Source organism: Oncorhynchus masou, chromosome 31, assembly GCF_036934945.1.
Source record: "Oncorhynchus masou masou isolate Uvic2021 chromosome 31, UVic_Omas_1.1, whole genome shotgun sequence".
Lineage (NCBI taxonomy): Eukaryota > Metazoa > Chordata > Actinopteri > Salmoniformes > Salmonidae > Oncorhynchus > Oncorhynchus masou.
The window spans coordinates 53,869,237-53,894,870 of NC_088242.1; the positions used below are offsets into that span (position 1 = coordinate 53,869,237).

At 42.4% G+C, this 25,634-nt stretch overlaps 1 protein-coding gene across 1 annotated transcript; it reads left to right on the forward strand.

Annotated features, from left to right (window-relative positions):
• The first annotated feature begins 304 nt into the window (after window positions 1-304).
• Window positions 305-25,238, forward strand: LOC135524116 (testin-like). The gene is made up of 7 exons (XM_064951322.1): window positions 305-533; window positions 8,391-8,476; window positions 10,643-11,096; window positions 11,766-12,353; window positions 16,495-16,710; window positions 17,948-18,106; window positions 24,062-25,238. Exons 1-7 carry the CDS (start codon window positions 507-509, stop codon window positions 24,251-24,253), a joined length of 1,722 nt encoding a protein of 573 aa, XP_064807394.1. The 5' UTR covers window positions 305-506; the 3' UTR covers window positions 24,254-25,238.
• Window positions 25,239-25,634: the final 396 nt, after the last annotated feature.

Below are 25,634 nucleotides of genomic sequence, written 5' to 3' on the forward strand. Positions count from 1 at the left end.
TCTGAGTCTCATAGATAAGGGTTTGAATACTTATGTAACTCAGTATAGGGTATTGTGTGTAGATTGATGAGTATTGTTATTTAATACATTTTTGAATAAGGCTGTAACGTAACAAAATGTGGGAAAGAGAAGTGGTCTGAATACCTTCCTAATGAGCCTTATTTAACCATACCAAACGTAACATATCATACTAAATGGGGTGATTCGGAGGTATGTACAGAATAATACGAAATGATATGAGACCAGGTTGCAACTGCAGCCCTGTTCCAAAAGGAACGTGATCAATTTTCACCCGGTGCAAAAACGCCTACCCGGGCCAGATTATACGAATCTTTCCCAATGCAATGAACGGGACAGCGGTGCTTGAAGAAGTGATGAGCGAGTAAAATCGATCAACTCTCGGTTTTATTTCTAAAGATTTGTGTCAACGTAAAGTCAATCCAAGTTTTTGGTGTTTATTTGCAAGTTACGGCGGGACTCAAACAACATACGGAGGGGAATTGAAAATGGAGGTAGAAAAGGAAATAAAGAAGGTAAGTCTTCATGCTTGTATAGTTCCAGATAAGACATGGCAACGCCCTAAAAGGTGTATCCTACCAGGTAGTAAAGTCAGCAAGGAAGGTGCCTGTCTAGTCCTGTCAATGTGTAGCCAGCAACAGACTGCTTTTGATACTTTAAAAAATAGATTAGTATGAGCTATATAACCTTTCACATCTTTCTTTTGTTTTAGTTATGAAATACAAAAATATCAAACCCTGGGTTGTCTTAATATGCATTGACATTATTCGCTTCGTTGGTAGAGTACCTTTTTCACAATATTTTCATGTTTGAAGGAGGACAGACTCACCTCCGGCCTGTCTCACACTAGTGATGGGTCGTTCGCGGACGAACGGCTCTTTTTGAACGGATCTTTTGTATCGGTGAAAGAGCCGTTCATTTGGCTGCCTGATTTGCATACTGCTACTACTGCTTTTTGAAACAATACTTAGTGGGGAGAGCCCGTACATTCTATGCTTAAAAATAAAATACATTTTTTTGCAGGTGAGCCAATAATTTGACCAGGTAAACATTTATTTGAACACGTGTTTCATGATCTGACATAATGGTAGCTTACTTTTTGTCTTTACATTGGAAATTGGTTCTAGGTTGTTATAAAAGAAAATCATGGTTATAGGTCGATTTTTAAACATTTTGAACGAAGAGCAGTTTGGGAACCAAATGAGCCGACTCTTAAGTTAACGGAGCCAAATAAACCGGTTCACCGAAAATACTCGGAATGCCAATTACTGTCTTCCACTCGCTTTCACTCAGCAGCGATACCACAATCTCCATTAGCTGCCTGCTGCAGCAGAGAACAATGCAGCATATTTTTTACACGAAAGAAACCATCATCCACACACTGAGTCACTCACATGCATCATCATTTAAATAACACGACTATGATAACTGTCCTTAAGACATAGAGCTCTTCTCCACTCAAGGGGATTCATTTCTGCTGTCAAGTCTGGTGGGGGGGAGAGTGTAGAGGGGCTTTATGATTCCAGACAGTCCCTGTCTGTCAGCTGTCATCAAGGTTCAAGCTCTTGCACAAAGGGATTGCGCCTCAGTTAGTGCAATCCAGGTTCCTTGGCATGTCCCTAACCTTAACCTTTAAACCTAATCTTAAACATAACCTTAACTTCAATTGGGTGCCTGGAGAAGTGGGCATACTCAAATCTTGCCCAACATTTCCCAAATGGCCCCCCCGGCGAAGGAGAGTTGCCCTGTGTGAAAAAGTATATGGAAGAAGAGTGACATACACTTTGAATGACCTAAAATGATCCATCTCAAATTGGTCTTTCACCTGCAGATCAGCCCAAGCTGTACTGCAAGTTGTACTGTGCAAGTAGACTAATAGTAGGCCTACTATTGAAATTGATAAATGAGATTGACAGCTGAGTAATAAATTCACAGGTTTTCGCTCTCAAAGTCTCAAATAGAAAAATAACCAAATGTGTTAAACCACACCAGTGAAAAAATTTAGTTACCCTTTAATTCAACTGAGCATGCACTTAGCACTGTTGTTTGGTCAGCAGTATTTCTGAAGTGCTCATGAGATGGAGTTTGCAAAACAAATGGCCACTGACTCAACCCACCCCAAAATGGCAAGGATTCTATGGTGTTCCCAAGTGTTTTAAGGAAACAATTCACAAATATTTATATTTTCAGAAGTGATGAACCGTCAGCTGGATTTTCTGTGGAATAAAGAAACCATGAGCTGGACACTTTGGAGAGACTCATGGCTGGCTCAGACCAATATCTAGACCAAAGCCGTTACATTGTAAACCATCTCTGGCTATTCTCCCCATTTGTTATAAACCTAGACAGATATAGTTGGAAACACGTCTAATGTTGGTAAGTGGAGAAGAATGAGTTGATAGTTAACGTAAATATTATTTACTGAGTCATGCTCTAGTCTGGCTTTAGTTTTGCGTTCCTCCGTGTACAGGCCGGCTGCACATTCCCTGAGTGCTCCTCCTAAGCCAAAAAAACAGCTTCTCCAAACAGCAGTGTGTGCTGGAGTCCTGAGGGGCTCTCAGCATCGTGGAATACTTGACCATATAAGGGCGCGGACAGCCTTGACAGGGCAAGACGGACAACACTGGTGTTTGAAGTACGTCTGAGACGTGAGGCAGGACTGAATGATGCGAATGGGAGGGAGGAAAGAGTGCCACAGTATGGGCTGTGACTACAAACTCTGGAATTAGCCTCAGTGTGCATCCCAAATGGCACTCTATTCCCTGTGGGCCCTGGTCAAAAGTTGTACACTATATAGGGAGTATGGTGCCATTTGAGATCTAGACCTAGTATAGTGAGTCTGGTTTGATTCGAAAAGGTGGCAAGACAGAACTTTTAGAGCTGCTTTTATATTTGACCAAAATAGGCACTGAAGTAAAGGAATCCGAAGAAGAGAATGCATGCAGATGGTTGAGAAAAGTAGGCTATATATGTGGCTTGAATCATACAATCTGGAATATATCATTAGGGATTAATGGGACATCAGAATCTGTATTTGAATTTAGTAAGATGTTGTTTTCCCTCACGTCTCTGTTAGGCATGTTTATACGCAAATGTCAAGCTGTACTGTAATGCCGGTTGTACACGACATGACTTTCAAAATCCTAACATCTCTGAGCCTCTCGCATTAAACAACCATCTTTCCTGTAGTTGTTTGTCTTGCCAACATAGTGGTATGCACACTAAATAATGTGGCAGAGACGGTGTGTCACCCGCTACTAGGATTCTCCATACCACCACGCTGTCTCGCGAAAACAATGATGGGATTAGATTAACGTAGCTAGAAAAAAGCAGCCTCATAGACGTTTTCATGAAGACATTCACACCTGCCATAAAGAGTTGAAATATCTAGCCAACATTTTGTGTTGAATAACATTGCTTGTGAAATTCAAAGTTGTAATGATTTGACACTTTGGCAAGTACAAACGCATACTAGTAGTAGTCATTGCTCCTGCTCGATCGTCTACACATTCCAGGTGATGCGAAACCACGTCATCATCTCACAGGCTTCTTCTCTGGTGAGCTCTCATTGGCTTCTGTTGATCACCTTTCTCAAAGTTTCATTGCACATCTCAAACTACAAGATCATTGCAGATTTTGTGCCAATAAAATAAAACATGTTTGAAAATATTGGGACATCTGGGACTGCTCAAAGACGGGATCGGTAGATTGCATCTCTGACCCGCTCACATTTAACAAATGTTGGTGACGGCCACACGCCCTGAGGAAATGACATGGGGATTTTGTCTCTGATCTGAAACAAAAACTGTCTGGAACAGCTAAATTGGGGCCAAAATTGTGTAGTGTACACCCGGCTTAACAAAACATTATAGATTTGGCTAACTAGGGTATTTGAAGAGGCCACTCCAAAACAACTAGACCTAAGTAAGTACTGACTCCACCATATGAACTACAGTAAATACACTACATGACCAAAAGTATGTGGACACCTCGTTGAACATCTCATTCCAAACTCATGGGCATTAATATGGAGTTGGTCCCTCCTTTAATGCTATAACAGCCTCCACTCTTCTGGGAAGGCTTTCCACTAGATGTTCAAACATTGCTGCAGGGACTTTCTTAGTTTCAGCCACAAGAGCATTAGTGAGGTCAGACACTGATGTTGGGCGATTACAGTGGTTCGTCCTTCAAAAGTTGCAGCGTACTGCAGTACAGCTTGCATGGTGCCGCAGAATTCTATGGCACGTTATTTAAGTGTCAGCCATTGTAACCATTAAAGCCAGTTAGTGCTAGTTTGACCACCAGAGGGAATCTTTGAGAAGCATTTGATAACCTTCAATAGTGGCTTAATTAATTTGATTAATATTATGTTTCTATTCCAAGAAAAATGAAAAACCCTCAGGGTTTCCGTTAGGATGGAATGGAAATATGGAGTGGTACAACGTGACGGTCGGGAGTAGTCTACAGTACTAATAGCATAACATTTCCACACCCTAATTGTATAATTGTAGTCTAGACAATACCCAAATGACGATTCTGTGAAAATAAAAATCTCATTGATTTATCAAGACCAGTCCCCATGCTTGTCTCAGAGCAGCGCGAAAAGTTGCTAAAATGCTCTTTAAATAAATAAGATCTACACCACTTTTAACTGAACATTACTCAACATTAGTGAGACTCATGTCACCTACGGTAGGCCTACAGTATATCAGCTAATTTTTCCCCAATGATTACATATGGGTCTCCTGGTGGCGGCTGGCATTGGTATCGAACCTAAATCTGTAGCAATGCATTTTGCACTGTGATGCAGTGTCTTAGACTGTTTTGCCAATCGGGAGGCCCCATCCACAAAGTATCAAAATACAGTGAGGTGTTGGTAAAGGTATATTGTCCTGCTAACAGCCCATAATGGGCTATTATAATACTGTACATGGTGTCAAGGTCAGGATATCAAAAACATTTTTTTTATTAAATACTATCAGAAAGAATGTTGGTACTTATTTGTTTTGATCTAAATCCATGAATAAATGAATCACTCAGCTTTATGTAGGTGCCGGGCTATATGACCGTGCCATCAACTTGATAATATATAACGATATTTTGGAGGTTATTTCGTTTTCAAAAAAACAAAAGTGAGCGATTTGTAATATGAATAAAGGTCAATATAGATATTGTAAAGGCCAAAACATTTATTTCTGTTGTTAGAGGGAGAGAAACGCTGGGCCAGTTGTGAGCCACCCTATGGGAATCCCAATCACGGTCGGGTGTGATACATAATAATTATAAAAATATCAATTTTTGTCCTATTATTTGTTTAGTCTTTTCTGGTGGATTAAACTGAAATTACAACCAATCACGGCCGGTTGTGATACAGCCAAACTAACTAAGAAATACATTTGAGGGTAGAATTCTCCCCCTACCCTCTTAGGCAATTATATTGTCCAGCTAATAGCCATTATGGCGCTGTACAATGTGATCGTGTGTGTTTGAAAGAGTATTTTCCAGTAAGCAACAATTTGTTTACCTTCATTAGACAACTTTGTTCCAATATTTCTGTAATTCAGTGATATTTATTCCCATAGTAATTCATTATGGATCCATAACTAAATAAACATCTGCATTTTGAAAGAGTATTTTAACAGTATTTTATTAACAAAGGCATAAAGATGCTGATGAAGAAATACAGTACTGTACAGTATATGCTTTTACATTTGGATAATAAAGCATTCAAAGCATTTTGAAGATATAAGCCATTTGCATTTGTTTGTTAGGCTACTGTGCAGTCTGACAGGTAAACATGGGAAAGTGCCTAATTCCTTACGTAAGGGAGAGCAGGCCATGTCCAGACTTTCTCTGTGACCTCAAGTATTCATTAACTCTGTCTTTTTAAGGCTTTTTCCGGGTTGTATCAGTCATGGACAGACACTTCTGAGACACAATATTAATGGTAACCCATCTCAGTTGGTATTCTGTGCCCACTCGTGGTATCTCGCTTCGGTTACACATCCTTGGAATAGCAGAAGAACATAACGGTCCGGATGGCCCTAGCTGTGCCTGTTGAGCAGTTGGTCAAGTTCTGTTGTCAGAAGAGGAATGGAAATGTCAGGGTGAACCGCCGACCTGATGAACCCGCCAGGTATGTTGACTCTGCCTGTCAGAGGTGGCGTTCCAGAGCTCACAGGTGTGCCTGGCCCTCTTCAACGTGTCATTCTCTGCCAATGCCGCCTGGCTCTGGACCAATGCATCAGCTGTCACCCGTATCTCTGCCCTCAGATGATGTTTCTCTTTCTGCTGATCTGCCTTCAGTGACTCTATGTCGGTCTTCAACGTTTGAATCTGATCCATGTGCACATTCATCAGATGATCAGAATGGTACCTGAGCCCCCAACCATGCTTTTTTCTGTGCGGACTGTTGTCCAGCCCTTTGTCCACCGATCTCCACATATGGTTGTTGGCATGGTTGTATGCTCTGCAAATATACATTTGTGTTTTTAGTACACAATTATTTGTATTTGTTTTATTTAACCTTTTAAGTATGGATTTTATTAAACAGTATGCTTACACATTGATAGGCTATATACATTTTTTTTTAAAGAAAATGCACTGAAACCAAAATGCCTTTTTAGTTTCGGCTCATTCCGCTCTGGCTCATTTTCAAGTCCTCTCGTGGTTATGGTCCTAACTCTGGAATGGTAGCACTATAGAAAGAAGCCATATCATATTTTTTTTTTAGATAAATAGCTCGTTTTTGAATGGTAACTGTGTTAAGGGTAAAGTTTGGGGCGGGGTGGGGAGTACTGGAAAGGAGTGACTTTCAACTTACAATAGGCCATAAGTATATTGCCGATTGTCCTACAATTGTTTGAAAACCTGTTTTCAAAATGCCACCAGCTGTCCATCACTACTGTAAATAAAACAGCATCTTATTTACATCTTGTTTACATTCTTTTATTGTAAACACAATGTCACAAAGTGTATCTACCTTTCCAATTACTTTTAGAGTTTGGGATTTACAAATGTGTGCTTTTCATGTCATTTTTGTTAAAGAATAACTTTTGACGCCTTTAGTGAGAGATTAAATATTAAAGCACTACACCTAAGGGGCATTTTTCACGCCATTATTAGTTACAATGTTTGAGTTTGAACGTGCAGACTGGCACTAAGAACAGCGGGAACCTTTCCCTAGTCAGCGCCAGTATTAGTGCAATGCCCCTTAGTGTTGCTCTGTGCTGGAGCAATGAAGTAGTGACGCAGGGTACTGTACTAAACCACAAATTACCGTCCCACAGCATAATCGCAAAACTTTTAGTGGAGCAACCACTGTAGGTCTGGCTCACGGTCGGCATTCCATTTCATCCCAAAGGTGTTCAATGGGGTTAAGGTCAGGGCTCTGTGCAGGCCATTAAGGTTCTTCCACACCGATCTCGACAAATCATTTCTGTATGGACCTCGCTTTGTGCACAGTGGCATTGTCATGCTGAAACAGGGAAGTGCCTTCCCAAACTGTTGCCGCAAAATTATAAGCACAGAATAGTCTAGAATGTCATTGTATGATGTAGTGTTAAGATTTCCCTTCACTGGAACAAAGGGGCCTAGACCGAACCATGAAAAACAGCACATTATTCCTCCTCCTCTACCAAACTTTACAGTTGGCACTATGCATTGGGGCAGGTAGCGTTGTCCTGGCATCCGCCAACCCAGATTAGTCCATCGGACTGCCAGATTGTAAAGATGGTGTGATTCATCACTCCAGAGAACCCTTTTCCAGAGTCCAATGGTGCCAAACTTTACACCACTCCAGCCAACGCTTGGCATTGCGCATGATGAACTTAGGCTGTTTTGAGGCAGATCGGCCATGGGAACCCATTTCATGAAGCTCCTGATAAACCGTTATTTGGAACTCTGTAGTGAGTGTTGCAACCGAGGATATACGATCTTAGCACTCGAACGTCCCGTTCTGTGAGCTTGTGTGGCCTACCACTTCGCAGCTGAGCCGTTGTTGCTCCTAGACATTTCCACTCCACAATAACAGCACTTACAGTTGACTGGGGCAGCTCTAGCAGGGCAACTTTTGTAAACTTACTTGTTGGGAAGATGGCATCCTATGACGGTGCCACGTTGAAAGTCACTGAACTCTTCAGTATGTACATTCTGCTGCCAATGTTTGTCTATGGGGATTTCATGGCTGCGTGCTCGATTTTATACATCTGTCCACAACGGGTGTGGCTGAAATATCGGAATCCACTAATTTGAAGGGGTGTCCACATACTTTTGTGTATCAAACCCTGGCCTGAAACGTTCTACTGTATGAAATCATTTCCCAATACAGTATAAGTATGTTAATCTCATTGATGTGCTATGTCTGTTGGCAGATGACCCTGGGCCACGAGATTGGTGCCGGAGCCGCGTGCCTGAAATGCAAGGACAAATGCGAGGGGTTCGAGCTACACTTCTGGAGGTTTGTACTGCTCTCTATTCTGTTGACCCAGCATGGTCAACACAGGAGGAAAGTAAGTAAAAAAAAAATTTTTTGCATGTTTTTTGGTGCACATGCAAAAAAAATATCTATTCGGTGCACATGCAAAAATTATTTTTTAAACTTTTCAATATATTAAATTCAATATGATCCAGACCCAATTTGTCAAAAAACAACGCTTACTTTCTCTTTGTTACACAACAGGGAAAGCCACAGGCCCCCCAAAGCATGTAACACCGATCCTTGTTGTTTAGTACAGCTTCCCGTTCTCTTTTATGTCTGGATTACTGTAGAACTGAAGTGGCCTACATTCCTTTGACTTCCTGTCTGATTCCAACCTCACGATGCAGTCATTATCTGGACCAATGACTCATTAAAATAGTTGTGTCCCCCACTGTCCCCTCTCGCCAATTAAGCCAGCATTCTTGTTTCCCGTTTACCCAGACAATTATCCACACCCGGCTAGCTTTCCTGAAGACATCACAACAGGTGCCCTCATGCCTACTGCAGTGGCTGGTCGCTATGGCAATACCTAACCGCCACACAGACCACTGGGCACAAACTGGTTGAATCAACATTGTTTCAATTTAATTTATCAACGTATTGTGACGTGAAATCTACGTGAAAAATACATAGAATTTGCAAAAACAGTTGTTTTGAGGGTTAGATTTCAACACAGGATTATGTCATCATTATAACCCGTTTGAAACAAAGTCAGATCTTCAACATTATATCTACTATCATAAAAAATGCATAGGCTGGCTAGCACCTCCTACTGGAAAGTTCAACTATCTACAGCTATTCATTTGGTCTCCCATCCAGGGTTTTAACCAAGCCCAGCTTAGCTTTGATATTTGTCACTGACTACCTACCAATGTGCTATCATGAGAATGATTGAGATATTTCTTAATAAGTAAATAGATTTACAGTTGCTATTGAAGTCATTCCAAATTATATGTTTAACACAGCAAATGAAATGTGACCATACTTTATAAGTCATATATCATCAATGATGATATTTAGGTCTACATAGCATTTGCGATGTCATCAACAGCTATTGTTTCAAATCCACCCAGGGTTCAACAAAAAATTGAGAATACAAACTTTGGTTGATTTCAAATATAATCTTCAAGTGAATCAAACATACTAATTATTAACGTCTCCAACTCAACCAAAAATCTAAGTTAGAAAAAAAAGAAGTGGGCCTCCCACCCTGCCAACATGTCTCTATCTAAAAGGCAGCCAGCCCTCCAGATCGAAATGTGTTATTATGGAATATGGGCATGCCATTTTTATTCCCATTTACATTGTTTTTCAATTTTATGCCAAATAGAAATAGTGTGAGCAATAATAGGACCAAAGTTTAATTTTCGTTGTTTAAGGGATACATCAGTGAAGACCACCTCTTCCAGGGAAATGGGAGACACCATATTTCTCTCTCTACTCAGCCAGGGGGCTGAGTATTGTTTAATGGTATCATGTCTAAACGATGGGATGAAATGCTAGTGCCTGGTCATATAATTTAAAGTTTGGTACGGAGAGTCCTATGTCTTTCCCTTTGCAAGTTTGTTAATTTTATCCGGTCTCACGTTACCTTGCCATATACTTTTTGAAACCGCACTATGGATTATTTCCCTGTAGCCAGAAGGGGGAGACAAAGGAAGCAGAAATTCAGCCGTGGCAATATTCCTTTTGACGACAAATATTCTGTCAGATAAAGCAACTGGGATATTAGTCCCATCTACTGAGGTTGTGTTGAATTGATTTGAGCATTCTGTTAAAGTTTCTGGCAATAGTTTTGTCTCAGGAAGGATATCTATTCCAATATTTATAAAATGGGAAACGATTGGGATTCCATAATTAGAGATGGAGTCCTCTATCAGGGTCTTGAGAAGCAGTAGGGCAGATTTGGTCAGATTTATTTTATAACTTGAGATGGAGCTGAATTTGTCTATGATCTTCAAAGCTTTTGGGAGGGATTGTCATTGTCCCGAGGACCGAGTTTGGAAAACGCTCCTAAAGGGCCTACTGTTTTTCCTGGTCTGATGATCATAAAGGAAACCTATACATTTGAGAGTGCTTAGGCACAACCAAGAATCTATTCTAACCTAACCCATTCCCTTTCCTTATTGACTTTCCCCTCCACAGAAAAATCTGCCGGAACTGTAAGTGTGGCCTGATGGACCACGATGTTCAGATGAACTCTGAGGATGACAGGAAGGTTGGCAAGCTGTTTGAGGACACCAAGTACACGGGTCTCGTCGCCAAGCTCAAGACAGACGGCGCCCCCACATACAAGGGCAACCAGGTCACCTTCTCCATCTCCCCCAGCCCCATGTCAACCACCTCTGTACCATACAGTCCCCACACTGTGCCAGCCAATGCTGGCTATGGTGCTGAGGGTGGGGTTGGGGCGGGGGCCGTACCTGGGTCTGGTGCTAGGAATGGTGCCGGTTATGGGGCCAGTGCTGGGCCCGCTACCATGTCCAAACCAGGGGCAATCAGACCTAATGCTGTGTCAGTCAATGTCGTGCCAGTCAGGAAGGATGCTGTGAAGTCTGTCACCTACGAGTGGGCACCACCAGGGGTCAAACAGTATATGGTAAGGGTATAACTACTGTATCATAGGATTTAAAATACCTAGGAATCCCAAGAGTATTGAACACAGGTCTGAATCTAAAAGAATCTGGTGCTGTTCCCTTGGCATGATGCTATTCATTCCAGAAGAAAAGTCATCATAATGTGCTGTACAATGAAATATGATTAAAATCTTGAGGTCGCAATAGACTTATGGGTCTGTAGTTGGTCTGGTTCAGTTCACTAAACAAGGCATTGGTGTGTTGTAATGGAAGATATTGTCCACTAGAGGTCACTGACTTGAAGTTCTGTGCCACCAGTGCTCATGATCTCTTTGTATCCCTCAACAAGCAAATAAGTGTTCTTTAGGGAGAGGTTGTAAGTTGTCCTCTAATAGCTTGCTGCCTCTCCCCAATTCTCCCTTAACTACATCAGCTCATTAACACGGTTTAATTTTAGTCTGTTCCTTTCTGCCTCTTTCTCTGTATCTCTATCATTTTTGTTTTCACTCTCTCTCTATTTGTGCCTATGACTCTTCCTTCCTCCTTTATGTCCTTTCTGCCACTCCTCTCATTGTCTCTTCTCCTGTCTCTCTCCCTCTCTTCTCCTGTCTTCCCCTCCCTCTCTCTTCTCCTCCCTTCTCCTTTACAAAGTCCTGATATCCTCTCTCTCCTCTCCACTTTGCCCTCATCAGGCTGTCCGCTACATTGAGCTCCTGCCCCCAGAGAGGCGTCCCATAGCGGGCACGGAGGGTGCAGCCTACCGCCGGCAACAGATGGCAGTGCAGCTACCGGAGCATGACCAGGACCCGGCCAAGTGCCACGAGCTTACCCCCGCAGAGGTGAAACAGATGCAGCAGTTTGTCCGCAAGTACAAGGACGAGGCCCTGGGAGTGGGAGACATTAAGCTGCCCGAGGAGATGATGGGTCTGGGTCAGGAGAGAGCACCAGGCATGGGAGCACCAGGCATGGGAGCACCAGGCATGGGAGCACCAGGCATGGGAGCACCAGGCATGGGAGCACCAGGCATGGCAGAACACCCAGGGATGGCAACAGCTGGGGGAGCCTTTGGGCCTGCAGGTCCTGGTCTCCGGACTAGACCCGGGGCTGGGGGTGCACTTGGGCCAGCAGGACCAGTTCAGCCTGGGATGGGGGCTGGGGGTTACCCTGGGGCTGGAAAGGGTGCACCAGAAGACATGGGCACTGCTGCCACCACTACCGCTGGGTCAATGGGCACTCCGGGAGCAGCTGGATCTCACCTGGCTGGGCCCTGTGGACAATACGTAAGTGTGAGAGAGAATTGTGAATGACTGTAGTGTTATGCAACCTTGTGACTAATATGTCGTATCTTTGTATCTACTGTAAATGTTGCCATCTCATTTTGAGATTAGTTTGAGACGGTGTAGGCTATTGTAGGTTTATAGTTTCTGATGTACAAGTTTTGAAAACGCACAAACCTATAAGAATGAATGTTTATTTTCATTCACTATAGTTGTGGCTGCCCATAAGGTTATGGAATGACATTGTGTTCATAACACGTGGTTTAGGTATTGTTGTAATCAATGACTGTATATTGTTGTAATCCACTATTTTTTGGGGCTGAGTCCTCCCAAGGATTTCCATTGGGAATTGTTTTGCCTGTTGCCACCAGCAGGGGGTGAGGGAGCATAGCAGTTTGCGTCTCCGCTCCCCTCGACAACACTTGAAGAAGACGCCTGTGACAACTTTTACTGTTTCTCCTACTCTTTTTTTTTTAAATTTGTTCTCTTAAACAGGTATGTAGTGTACACAAGCACATTGTCTACTGAAAATGTTAGTCAAAATGGTTATCTGAGTGAGAGTTACCTTTATGTTGAAATTGTAAAGTTTAAATCTGTAAATTGATTGAGGGAAAACTGTTAGCGATCTTGACATAGAGATGACTGTTTGTGGTTGCGAGCCCATAGAATAGCAGCAGATAATATTCTGTTTTGAATTTATTGATTTTAGCTTTAGCTCCTCTGAGGTAATACTGTAGTTTGATTTCTACTCGTTTGTATGGTCTAGGCCCTGACATTTCCCCATCCAAGTGTTATATATTACAGAGTTGTATTTTTTTTGTTTTAACTCTATACACTAACGCTATCCTGTCAAGCCTATACGACATTAGCTTAGCGGCTACTGTTAGCTGGCTCAGTATTGAGATGACTACTGGTTTAAGGTTCATGTAGCTATTTAAAGGCATTTTTATTGAAACATAGTACATGAGATTAAGATAAATACTAAGAAGGTATATTTTTAAATACAAGTCAATGCATTAGCTAGTATGACTTTTAAATACAGAGGATATATTATGTTACAATACGTCTTAGTCTTTTACAACATTTGACTGAATTATTCATGTTTTGCAGATTCATGTTTTGGCTCAAACGTTACAGTCCTAAAAACGTCTGGAGGGCAGCCATGCAACTAGGCCAACAGTTCCACTACAATGGCAATTTTGTGTGGTTTAGATCCGGGTTTCCCCAAACTTTTTGTCAAAGCACTACACAGCTGATTCAAATAGTCAAAGCTTGATGATGAGTTAGCACTACACAGCTGATTCAAATAACTAACTCATCATTGAGCTTTGATTATTTGAATCAGCTGTGTAGTGCTAGGGCAAGAACCAAAAAGAAGTGGAAACATCTAAGAGCAACAACGGCTCAGCTGCAAAGTAGTAGGCCACAAGCTCACAGAATGGGATCGCCGAGTGCTGAAGTGAGTAAAAATGGTCTGACCTTGGATGCACCACTCACTACTGAGTTCCTAACTGCCTCTGGAAGCAATGTCAGCACAAGAACTGCTCGTCGGGAGCTTCATGAAATGGGTTTCCGTGGCCAAGCAACCGTACGCAAGTCTAAGATCACAATGCCAAGCTTCAGCTGGAGTGGTGTAAAGCCTGCCGCCATTGGACTTTGGAGCAGCGGAAACGCGTTCTCTGGAGCGATGAATCACGCTTCACGATGGGGCAGTCAATTCTGGGTTTGACAGATGCCAAGAGAACGCTACCTGCACGAATGCATATTGCCAACTGTAAAGTTTGGTGGAGGAGGAATAATTGTCTGGGGTTGTTTTTCATGGTTCGGGCTATGCCCCTTAGTTCCAGTGGAGGGAAATCTTAACGCTGCAGCATACAATGGCATTCTAGATTTGGGAAGGCCCTTTCATGTTTCAGCATAACAATGGCCCTGTGCACAAAGCGAGGTCCATACAACATTTGTTGTCGAAATCAGTGTGGAAGAACTTGACTGGCCTGCACAGAGCACTGACCTCAACCCCATCAAACTCCTTTGGGATGAATTGGAACGCTGACTGCGAGCCAGGCCTAATCGTCCAACATCCTTGCCTGACCTCTCTAATACTCTTGTGGCTGATTGGTAGCAAGTCCTCGCAGCAGTGTTCCAACATTTAGTGGAAAGCCTTCCCAGAAGACTGTAGGCTGTTAGATCAACAAAAGGGACCAACTCCATTTTTGGGAATGAGACGTCCGACAAGCAGGTCTCCGCATACTTTTGTAGTATATATTGCAATATATAACATTTCCATATGGGTAGTCCTAAATCAGCATGTTGTTAGTAAATCATTATTAATGTACAGTACCAGACGAATGAGTAGGTGTCTCTAAACTTGTATGTTTTTTTTGTATTTTTTTTCAAGTCATCAAAACTATGAAATAACACATTTTACAATTGGCTCATTAATCCCCCTCCTCTCCCCTGTAACTATTCCCCAGGTTGTTGCTGCAAATGAGGACGTGTTCTCAGTCAACTTACCTGGTAAAATAACGGATAAATAAATCTAAAATGTTGTAACCAGAAAAGTGTTAAACAAATCAAATTCTTCAAAGTAGCCACCCTTTGCCTTAATGACAGCTTTGCACACTCTTGGCATTCTCTCAACCAGCTTCATGAGGTAGTCACCTGAAATGCATTTCACTTAACAGGTATGCCTTCTCTTCTTAAAAGTTAATTTGTGGAATTTCTTTCTTCATGTGTTTGAGATGTGTTGTGACAAGGTAAGGGTGGTATACAGAAGATAACCCTATTTGCTAAAAGACCAAGTCCATATTATGGCAAGAACAGCTCAAATAAGCAAAGAGAAATGACAGTCCATCCTTACTTTAAGACATGAAGGTCAGTCAATGCGGATTCCAGGTGAAGCTGGTTGAGAGAATGCCAAGAGTGTGCAAAGTTGTCATCAAGGCAAAGGGTGGCTTATTTAAATAATCTAAAATGTTACATGTTTGTTTTTATTTGTCAAACACTTTTTTTGGTTATGACGTGATTCCATATGTGTTATTTCATAGTTTTGATGTCTACACTTATTCTACAATGTAAAAAAAATAAAGAGGACCTCTTGAATGAGTAGGTGTGTCAACTTTTGACTGGTACTCTGTGTAGTCACCTTAGGGAAATGAACTACATAAAGCTTTTAGAACTTTTATAATTCAAAAAGTCAAATACTGTCATACCGTCAAAAATGTAAACACTATGGTCATATGATATTTTGGCCAGACCTCCCAGCCCTCCCCCGAGCCATTTGATAAATGAGGGGTAATTTCTACGATTGTTTTCCCCCCATCCAATGCTTTTAAATCTATGATGGTGGAATGAGGGAGTGTACATAGAGTGGACTAAATCAAAGAGCCGGTATGCACTTCCACAAAATAGTCCAAATGAATCTAAGATCAATCAAGAAATCTGTCATTATTTTTTACATTTCTGCCAAGGAGGTCTTAGTTACGCAATTTTATATCTATGTTTGGTGAAGTATTTCTCAAGTGAAAAAATGTGCATGAAAAATAGTCGTCTCCCATTGAATCACAATAAACACTTCATGGAAGAATCCCGTCATAATATATATACGCTAACCGTTTCTACTGGGAAGAAGGCGACAGGCTTAATTCCCAGCAGAGAATCGTATCTGGTATTTTAGATATAGAATGTAAATTCAACAGGCCACAAGATGGAGCCAGGAGTAAAAATATCAATCACTTTGTACCGGAAAGTTTTGTACACTTTTGCATGGTGATTTGTTTATCGTGGTTTAAATGTACCATTTTTCCATCTACCAGAGATTTGGCTCATGCAAACCCCTGTTTTTGTCTTTACCCGTCTCTCCCCATATGCAATTAGTTATTCAAACTGAATGAACATTTTGATTTATGGGCGTTGTCAGGCAGTGTCTTAAACGGCATAATGATACCAATGACTATGATTTAAGTGTATAATGGCATGAAATAATAGGATGGGTCTATGCTACAGAGCCATTGTTTTTGTGAGGGCATTGCTAATGAAAGTCACCTCCCCTCCTTCCTCCTTTTTTATCTCCTCCTTCCTTCCTCCTTCCTTCTCTCCTTCCTCCCCTCTGTTCCTCTTACCCCCCCGCCTGCCCGTCCTCCAGTCGTGCCACCAGTGCCAACTGCCCATGCGTCAGGGCGAGCCTGCGGTGTACGCAGAGCGTGCTGGCTACGACAAGCTGTGGCACCCGGCCTGCTTCGTGTGCTGCACCTGCTCAGAGCTCCTGGTGGACATGATCTACTTCTGGAAGAAGGGACAGCTCTACTGCGGACGCCACTACGGGGACAGCGAGAAGCCCCGCTGTGGAGGCTGTGACGAGGTGAGGGATTTGATGGGGAGGCAGGGAGGAGAGAGGTGGGGGGGGCGCAGGGAGAAGAGGGGTGAGGGACGAAGGGACAGCTGCACTCGGATGTCACTGCGGAGACGGTGAGAAGGGGGAAGGTGTGACAAGGCGAGGAGGGATGGGGAAGATGGGGGTGTTAAAGGAAGAGGGGTCAACAGGAGAGTGAGATTGTTATTCACACACTTTATGTAGATTCAGGTGTGTAGAGGAAAAAATTGCAACGCTAACAAAAATAGATGTACTGTAGGGAAGAGTGGGGTAATTGAACCAAAGTGGTAAGTTGAGCCACCCTTGTTTCTAGGAAACCATACACAAAATGCATAATTTGACCACATATTTAGGAAGAGGTCATCGTTTGATGGAGTCTGTGAAGTTAGAAACCACATGGACAAATGGTAAGCAAGTTAGGTAAAAAAAAAACATGAAAACAAATTTTCACCAAGTCAAATGAATGTATTGTTTGAGGTTGCATGATCCTTGTATCTAAACCAATGTAGATCATTTTAAGATTGTATTATACATCAATTAGCGTCTCTATAAACTTCAGTATGTGGTTCTAAACCTAGTGTGAATGTGCATCCTTGTAGCTGTATGGGCTAATATAGTCAAAACGTTTACCTTTGGGTAAGTTGGGCCAATGGCCATGGGGTATGTTGAGCCAATACCATGTTGAGCAAATTGAAGTGTTTTCTTCACAGGTGTAATGCAAGGCATTATCGCTGGGATATGATGTAAAAACAGGGCCTGGTCTATTTTAAGTGGGTTTTTTTTTTAAAGTGAAAAGTATTTGTTAGGGGTTAAGCCTGTGATAAAAGATACTTCAAATGATTAAAAGACAAACCGTTTTAATTCTGTTGAATTGTGTTTGGGAAATAAAGATTGACATGGTTTTAAAAAGGCAGTGGTAATATTTAATTCCGTACAGATGTGCAGGCGGCTTAAGCTAACCCATACCCAATTTTTTGGAAAAGCTATGTTTTCAAAACTTTTAATGTTTACATGAATTCTGATTTATTTCCAGGGATACACAACATCCTGAAATATATGTAGATATATTTGTTTGAAAGAATACTATATTTCCATTCACGGAGTGATGCTGAATGTAAAGAAATGTCTCAATCTGCTTTGCTCTCCCCTAATCTATTACTCTGGTTTTCTTTATTGCTCTTCGATGTGTTGAATTAACTGTATCATGATGTGTGTGTCTCTACAGCTGATCTTCAGTAATGAGTACACACAGGCCGAGGACCAGAACTGGCACCTGAAACACTTCTGCTGCTTCGACTGTGACTGTGTTCTGGCTGGAGAGACCTATGTTATGGAGAACAACAAGCCGGTCTGCAAGCCCTGCTACATGAAGAGCCACGCAGTAGTAAGGACAGAGAGGGAGAGTGTGTCAAGTCAAATCAAATGAAAGTTTATTGATCATGCACACAGATTTGCAGACAATATCGCAGATGCAGCGAAGACCTTATGTTTCTAGCCCCAACAGTGTAGTAATATCTAGCAATACACACATAATCCAAAGAGGAGAAAAATATCAGAACGAGCAATGTCAGAATCCAGAGTATAAATATATACACAGAGTATACAAAACATTAAGAAGACATGCTCTTTCCATGACATAGACTAACCAGGTGAATCAGGGTGAGGGTTATGATCCCTTATTGGTGTAAATTGTTAAATACACTTCAATCAGTGCAGATGAATGGGAGGGGATAAGGTTAAAGAAGGATTTTTAATCCTTGAGATAAGCCTGGAAGGTGTTCCTAATGGTTGCTATACTCAGGATATGTGAAATATATACAGTACCAGTCAAAAGTTTGGACACACCTACTTATTCCTGGGTTTTTCTTTATTTTTACTATTTTCTGCATTGTAGAAGACATCAAAACTATGATATAGCACATATGGAATCATGTCATAACCAAGTGTTAACCAAATCAAAATATATTTTATATTTGAGATTCTTCAAAGTAGCCACCCTTTGCCTTGATGACAGCTTTGCACACTCTTGGCATTCCCTCAACCAGCTTCATGAGGAATGCTTTTCCAACAGTCTTGAAGGAGTTCCAACAAATGCTGAGCACTTGTTGGCTGCTTGTCCTTCACTGTGCGGTCCAACTCGTCCCAAACCATCTCAATTGGGTTGAGGTCGGGTGATTGTGGAGGCCAGGTCATCTGATGTAGCAATCCATCACTCTTTTTCTTGGTCAAATAGCCCTTACACAGCCTGGAGGTGTGTTTTGGGTCATTGTCCTGTTGAAAAACAAATGATAGTCCCACTAACTGCAAACCAGATGGGATGGCGTATCGCTGCAGAATGCTGTGGTAGCCATGCTGGTTAAGTGTGTCTTGAATTCTAAATAAATAACTGACAGTATCACCAGCAAAGCACCCCCAAACCATCACACCTTATCCTCCATGCTTCATGGTGAGAACCACACATGCAGATCATCCATTCACCTACTCTGCGTCTAACAAAAATATGTGTAATTTCATAGTTTTGATGTCTTCACTATTATTCTACAATGTGGAAAATAGTAAGAATAAAGAAAAACCTTTGAATGAGTAGGTGTGTCCAAAAGGAAAATGTTGACTGGTTGTCTGTCTGTCTGAGCAAAAAAAGAAACGTCCTCACAGTCAACTGCATTTATTTTCAGCAAACTTAACATGTGTAAATATTTGTATGAACATAACAAGATTCAACAACTGAGACATAAACTGAACAACTTCCACAGGCATGTGACCAACAGAAATGGAATAATGGAATAATGTGCCCCTGAACAAAGGGGGGTCAAAATCAAAAGTAACAGTCAGTATCTGGTGTGGCCACCAGCTGCATTAAGTACTGCAGTGTATCTCTTCCTCATGGACTGCACCAGATTTGTCAGTTCTTGCTGTGAGATGTTACCACACTCTTCCACCAAGGCACCTGCAAGTTCCCGGACATTTCTGGGGGGAATGGCCCCTGCCCTCACCTTCCGATCCAGCAGGTCCCAGACGTGCTTAATGGGATTGAGATCCGGGCTCTTCGCTGGCCATGGCAGAACACTTACATGCCTGTCTTGCAGGAAATCATGCACAGAACGAGCAGTATGGCTCGTGGCATTATCATGCTGGAGGGTTATGTCAGGATGAGCCTGCAGGAAGGGTACCACATGAGGGAGGAGGATGTCTCCCCTGTAACGCACAGTGTTGAGATTGCCTGCAATGACAACAAGCTCAGTCCGAAGATGCTGTGACACACCATCCCAGACCAAAGCTGTTAGTGTCTTAACAACCGTTCCACAGTTGTTTGTTCATGACAAGCATGGGAAACAGTGTTTAAACCCTTTACAATGAAGATCTGTGAAGTTATTTGGATTTTTATGATTTATCTTTGGAAGACAGGGTCCTGAAAAAGGGACCTTTTCTTTTTTTGCTGTGTGTGTGTGTGTTACAGGCGGATATACAGTTGAAATTGGATGTTTACATTTTTATTTTTTTATTTCAGCTTTATTTAACCAGGTAGGCTAGTTGAGAACAAGTTCTCATTTGCAACTGCGACCTGGCCAAGATAAAGCATAGCAGTGTGAACAGACAGCACAGTTACACATGGAGTAAACAATTAACAAGTCAATAACACAGTAGAAAAAAGAGTCTATATACATTGTGTGCAAAAAGCATGAGGAGGTAGGCAAATAATTACAATTTAGCAGATTAACACGAGTGATAAATGATCAGATGGTCATGTACAGTTAGAGATATTGGTGTGCAAAAGAGCAGAAAAGTAAATAAATATAAACAGTATGGGGATGAGGTAGGTAAAATTGGGTGGGCTATTTACCAATGGACTATGTACAGCTGCAGTGATCGGTTAGCTGCTCAGATAGCAGATGTTTGAAGTTGGTGAGGGAGATAAAAGTCTCCAACTTCAGCGATTTTTGCAATTCGTTCCAGTCACAGGCAGCAGAGAACTGGAAGGAAAGGCGGCCAAATGAGGTGTTGGCTTTAGGGATGATCAGTGAGATACACCTGCTGGAGCGTGTGCTACGGGTGGGTGTTGCCATCGTGACCAGTGAACTGAGACAAGGCGGAGCTTTACCTAGCATGGACTTGTAGATGACCTGGAGCCAGTGGGTCTGGCAACGAATATGTAGCGAGGGCCAGCCGACTAGAGCATACAGGTCGCAGTGGTGGGTGGTATAAGGTGCTTTAGTAACAAAATGGATGGCACTGTGATAAACTGCATCCAGTTTGTTGAGTAGAGTGTTGGAAGCTATTTTGTAGATGACATCGCTGAAGTCGAGGATCGGTAGGATAGTCCGTTTTACTAGGGTAAGTTTGGCGGCGTGAGTGAAGGAGGCTTTGTTGAGGAATAGAAAGCTGACTCTAGATTGGAGATGTTTGATATGAGTCTGGAAGGAGAGTTTAGCCAGACAACTAGGTACTTATAGATGTCCACATATTCTAGGTCGGAACAGAGTGGTGATGCTAGTCGGACGTGCGGGTGCAGGCAGCGAATTGTTGAAAAGCATGCATTAGGTTTTACTAGCGTTTAAGAGCAGTTGGAGGCGATGGAAGGAGTGCACTTAGGCTGGAGTCATTAAAACTCGTTTTTCAACCACTCCAAAAATTGTTGTAATCTTGTTAACAATCTATAGTTTTTGCAAGTTGGTTAGGACATCTCCTTTGTGCATGACACAATTCATTTTTCCAACAATTGTTTACAGACAGATTATTTCACCTATAATTCACTGTATCACAATTTCAGTGGGTCAGAAGTTTACATACACTAAGTTGATTGTGCCCTTAAACAGCTCAGAAAATTCCAGAAAATGATGTAATGGCTGTAGAAGCTTCTGATAAGCTAATTTACATCAGTTGAGTCAATTGGAGATGTACCTGTGGATATATTTCAAGGCCTACCTTCAAACTCAGTACCTTTTTGTTTGATATCATGGGAAAATCAAAAGAAATCAGCCAATATTGTAGACCTCCACAAGTCTGGTTGATCCTTGGCAGCAAGTTCCAAATGCTTGAAGGTACCATGTTCACTTGTACAAACAATAGTACGCAAGTATCAACACCATGGGACCATGCAGCTGTCATACCGCTCATGAAGGAGACGAGCAAGTCAATCCCAGAACAACAGCAAAGGACTATGTGAAGATGCTGGAGGAAACGTGTGCAAAGGTATCTCTATTCACAGTAAAACAAGTCCTATATCGACAGCAAGGAAGAAGCCACTGCTCCAAAACCACCATAAAAAAGCCAGACTATGGTTTGCAACTGCAAATTGGGACAAAGATTGTACTTTTTGGAGAAATGTTCTCTGGTCTGATGAAACAAAAATGGCCATAAAGACCATCGATGTGTTTGGAGGAAACAGGGGGATGCATGCAAGCCAAAGAACACCATCCCAACCGTGATGGATGGGGGTGGCAGCATAATGTTGTGGGGGTTCTTTGCTGCAAGAGGGCCTGGTGCACTTCACAAAATGGATGGCATCATGAGGGAGGAAAATTATCTGGATATATTGAAACATCTCAAGACATCAGTCAGGAAGTTAAAGCTTGGTCGCAAATGGGTCTTCCAAATGGACAATGACCCCAAGCATACTTCCAAAGTTGTGGCAAAATTGATTAAGGACAACAAAGTCAGGGTATTGGAGTGGCCATCACAAAGCCCTGACCTCAATCCTATAGAAAATGTGTGGGCAGCAATGAAAATGTGTGTGCCAGCAAGGAGGCCTGCAAACCTGACTTATTTACACCAGCTCTGTCAAAAGGAATGGGTCAAACATTTTGGGTAAGTTAAGTTAAACGATTTAAAGGCAGTGCTACCAAATACTACTTGACCCACTGGGAATGTGATGAAAGAAATAAAAGCTGAAATAGATCATTCTCTATTATTCTGACATTTCACAGTCTTTAAACAAAGTGGTGATCCTAACTGACCTATGACAGGGAATGTTTACTTGGATTAAATGTCAGGAATTGTAAAAAACTGAGTTTAAATGTATTTGGCTAAGGTGTATGTAAACTTCCAAATTCAACTGTATATGTATTGACAGTATATGAATAGATAAGGTGTACAGCAGTAGTTATACTGCATAGGATGAGCCATGCCTAGAATACAGTATGTGCATATAAAGAGGGTAAATAGTCAGAATACTGGTCACTTTAACAGTTTACAATGTCTCTATATACATGCGGCAGCCGTCTCTAAGCTGCCTGGCGGTAGCTGGCTAGGGACAGTGTCTAAGGTGCTGGGCAGAGTACCAGCCGTTGGCCAGCTCGTGATGGCTGACCAACAGTCTGAAAGCCTGGAAATAGAAGCTGTTTTTCAGTCTCTGTCTCAGCTTTGTTACTCCTGTACTATATCTGTCTGCTAGATGGTAGCAGGGGGAACAGGCCATGGCTCGGTGGTCCTTGATCATCTTCTTGGCCTTCCTATGAAGTGTGCCCCCGGTGATGCGTTGGGCTGACCGCGCCACACTCTGGAGAGCCATGCAGTTGCGGGTGGTACAGTTGCCTTACCGGGCGGGGATGCAGTCCGAGCAGAATGCTATCAATGGTGCATCTGTAAAAGTTTGAAGGTCTTGGGGGGATATGCTGAATTTCTTCAGCCTCCTGATGTTGAAGAGGCGCTGCTGTCCCTTCTTCACCTTGGGAGTCGGTGTGGTGGGACTATTTCAGGTCCTTGGTGATGTGAACACCAAGGAACTTGAAGCGTTTGACCCCCTCCACTGCAGCACCATCGATGTGGATGGGCTTGTGCTCTCTGCTGTCTCCTGTTGTCCCATTTCAGCTCCTTTGTTTTGTTGACTTTGAGAGCGGTTATTTCCCCGGCACCACTCCTATCTGTAGGCTGTCTCACCGTTGTTGGTGATCAGGCAAACTTGATGATGGAGTTGGTGCGTAGCCACACAGTCATGGGTAAACAGAGTACAGGAAGGGGCTAAGTGCACACCTCTGTGGGCCCCTGTGTTGAGGATCAGCATGGTGAAGGTGTTGTCACCTACCCTCTGGGTCTAGGACCAAGTTGCACAGGGAGGGGTTCAGTCCTAGGGCCTTGAACTTAGTAATAAGCTTGGGCTCACCATGGTGTTGAAAGTCGAGCTGTTGTCGATGAACAGGATTCTCAAATAGGTATTCCTCTTCTCCAGGTGGGATAGGGCGTTGTGCAGTGCTGTGGCTATTGTGTGTGTGTGTGATATGATACCCTGTATTAAATGTGTACAATGTATATTGTATACATGAGATGCAACTCTCTGCTACATACTCTTGTCTACGTTGAATATGCGTGTGTGATTTAAACACATCATCTCCTCACTCTACAGGTATGTACAGCCTGTCAGAACCCAGTGGAGCCTGAGGCCCAGCGCGTCTCCTACGGGGAGTTCTACTGGCACGCTGAGCCCCAGTGCTTCCAGTGCTCCTGCTGTGCTAAGTGTCTCATTGGAGAGCGCTTCATGGCCATACAGGGCATGCTCTTCTGCTCTGTCGAGTGCAAGAAGAAGACCATGACCTAGAGAAAACTATGGCCCAGAGCAGCTCAACCTGATGACAAAATTATTCAAGTCTGGTCTAGAATGCGAACAATGGTCATTTCCCTTGACCTCAAACAACGTGGTTCAGTCTGCAACTGATTCTTGCTCAGATCAACTCCTGATGATAACCAAACCCCAGTCCTGAACTCAGCTAATTTTAGTTTTCACTCTGCTTATTTCCACTCAAGACTGCAACCGATCATCTGAATAACAGTTGGGAATAACCTCAATATTGTCTGTTTCTCACTTGACATGCAACTGTTTTGTTCTACTGTATCTCAATGAAACTACTCTAGTTTTATTGAGATACATTTTTTTTGAAGTCTTGTTTCAGCACACTTTTTTATTTTTATTTTTACAGTCACTTATTCATCCGAGTGTAAATCAGTTTTGGATTCACGACTGTACTACCAAAATAACTACCTTGGGTTGTTCTCATATCATTCGGCCTGTTGCTTTCTCTCTAGAATGTACGACTGATTTATAGACATACAACTCGAAGCAGCAGTATAGTAGCAATAACCTTACAAGAAATGATGCTTTGTGTGCAGTGTTTCTTTTCTGCTACAAGCAGCTCTTCATTGTTTTACAGGCGGATAAGTAACTGACTATGCCAAGTGGCTGACTGATTCTCTCCAACACAGTCCTGGAGAACCCATGGGGAATGCAGGTTTTCACAAGTGACACTTTTATGGAAAACATCACTGAAATGTGAAGGCAGGTGATGTCATATCTATGCGATCGACAGAACGTCTTCAAATTACGACGACTCTTGAGGACCAACGAAATGAGAAAGTACTTTTCTTTCTACTGTGGTGTCTAGTGACCTGCTGTCTTTTTTTTGTATTATGATATTGTCTTCTCAATAATTTGCCATTTGCTTTCCTTTGTTTCTTGCTCAGTGAAAAGCACTTTAATGATATTTTCTCCTCACGCTCTTACAACCTAATAAAGATTTTTGCCATGATTAGTCCTGTTTGGTTCATACTGGCATACAGGACATACCAGTCAACACTCCCACAGGTGTTAACGACATACCATTTAGAACGTAACCGGTGTACTTGTGAGCGCACGTGTGTTTGATTCAGTTGCCAACATAGCTAGCACACCCAGTGTCGCTAGCAGGCTAATTTGACGAAAAACTCTATTTCACACGGGTGGAACAGCAGCTCCACCACAGAACCGGACCCTCCTCTCCTGGGGGAAAAAAGGGCTCAGAGTAGCCTTGTTGTGTTTAACCCACTCAGTGGAAGTGGTGCACAATTCAAGGAAGCCCCATTTTCTCTCAGGCCCCATTGTCTATAGTGGCAGCTGGCCCAAAGCAACGCAGCGGCTTCCCTCCCCATACTGTAGCCTCACCTCT

What these genes read in the sequence shown, in the direction of transcription:
- LOC135524116 (XM_064951322.1), top strand. Translation starts at nt 507, where the DNA reads ATGGAGGTAGAAAAGGAAATAAAGAAG. An exon ending in TTCGAGCTACACTTCTGGAG is followed by an intron (nt 8,477 to 10,642) that starts GTTTGTACTGCT and finishes TCCCCTCCACAG; the next exon opens with AAAAATCTGCCGGAACTGTA. An exon ending in ACATGAAGAGCCACGCAGTA is followed by an intron (nt 18,107 to 24,061) that starts GTAAGGACAGAG and finishes CTCACTCTACAG; the next exon opens with GTATGTACAGCCTGTCAGAA.